Source organism: Aplysia californica, unplaced genomic scaffold, assembly GCF_000002075.1.
Source record: "Aplysia californica isolate F4 #8 unplaced genomic scaffold, AplCal3.0 scaffold00253, whole genome shotgun sequence".
NCBI lineage: Eukaryota > Metazoa > Mollusca > Gastropoda > Aplysiida > Aplysiidae > Aplysia > Aplysia californica.
In genome coordinates this window covers 158,216-159,806 of record NW_004797523.1, presented here as the reverse complement: position 1 = coordinate 159,806, position 1,591 = coordinate 158,216, and the positions used below count along the sequence as shown (strand labels likewise).

General features: G+C 42.0%; 1 protein-coding gene across 1 annotated transcript in view; it reads right to left on the bottom strand.

Moving 5' to 3' along the window:
* The window catches only part of LOC101851198 (multidrug resistance-associated protein 1), a gene marked incomplete in the record, with an annotated part of 24,251 nt that overhangs the window by 5,750 nt on the left and 16,910 nt on the right, over positions 1-1,591 (bottom strand). Inside the window, 2 exon segments of the mRNA XM_035970323.1 lie at positions 774-875; positions 1,458-1,581. Of these exon segments, the coding sequence (XP_035826216.1) occupies positions 774-875; positions 1,458-1,581 (226 nt within the window).

Below are 1,591 nucleotides of genomic sequence, written 5' to 3'. Positions count from 1 at the left end.
GGGGGTGAGTGTACCAGAATAATGAAGAAACAGAATGTGGAGATGGGAGAAAGGCGAGACGGATAGGAGATGGATGAAAGGATAGACAGAACAGGAGGATGGGTGAGTGGAGAGACAGAAGGTGAGGTGGATGAGCGGGGAAACAGAACGGGGCGAAGGATGAATGTAGAGACAGGAGGAAAGATGGTTCAGTACTGAGACAGAAGGTAGGGATGGATGAGAGATGAGTGGAGAGCCAAAACGGAGAAGTGGATTATTGGAAAGTTTTATTGAAGTAAATGTTTTACGACCGCGTTGGTCCTGAGTATTTTTTGACCACCAACTACCTACTTATCTCACTTGTCTAGACAATACCTTTTACAACAAACTACTTGTGTAGAGTATTTTTTGACCACCAACTACTGATCTCACCTATCAAGAGAAGACCGAGAACAACTCTCATTTTGTGTGGAGTATTTATTCTTGACCATCAACTAACCCCTGATCTCACCTATCAAGACAAGAGAATACCTTGAGCCACTCACTTTTTGTGTAAAGTATGTCTTGATCATAATTAACTTCTATCTCACCTATCTCACCTATCTAGAGAATACTTCAAAAACTCTCTTTTAGTGTGGAGTGTTTCTTCACCAATAACTATCTTCTGATCTCACCTTTCTAAAGAATACTTGGAACAACTCTCCTTTTGTGAAGAGCATTTCTTGATCAAAAACTAACTTCTGATCTAATTTATCTAGTGTATTCTCTGACCGACAGCTGACCACTGGACTCACCTCCTGCTCTATCTCAGAGTACTCCTTGATCCTCTCTACAGACACAATGTTGGTCTCAAAATCTGCCAGCTGTCGAACCATCCAAGGTAGACCGCCCGAGATCTGCGAAGAAAGATTCATTATGGTACTGAGGACAAGAATATCTTGTTTGTTGATACGTGTCATCGTCTTTACCATCATAATTTTCAATCATGTCTTTAGCAACACTATTATCCGTATCATCAAAATCATCATCATCATCATCATCATCATCATCATCATCATCATCATCATCATCATCATCATCATCATCATCATCATCGTTGCAAGTACGATTAATAGAATGTTGGTGGAAACTTAAGCCTATGAAGTTTTATAATGAAATATTATTATAAAAATGTATGTTGAACGATTCATCCTTAAGGGTTTCTTCAATAATAGCCTCATGATCATCATCACTGGTATCGTCATCACCATTATCAACATCATATCCTCATCATCATCACCATCACAAGTACCACCACCACCACCTCCACCAACAACAACAACACCATCATCACCACCACCACCACCATCACAACTACCATCACAACCACCCTAACACAAAAACAACAACAACAACAACAACAACAGCAACACCAGCAATAACAACAACACCACCACCACCACCACCTCAACCACCACCAACAACAACACAGCCATTACCTGTAGAGCGTAGGACACAGTGAGTCCCGCCTTCCCGGCGTCACTGTCCGGAGACAGGACCTGGAACAGGCCCGCGGCGAAGATGACGATGTTGGCCAGGGTGTCCAGGTTCACTGACAGCCACCTAATGATAA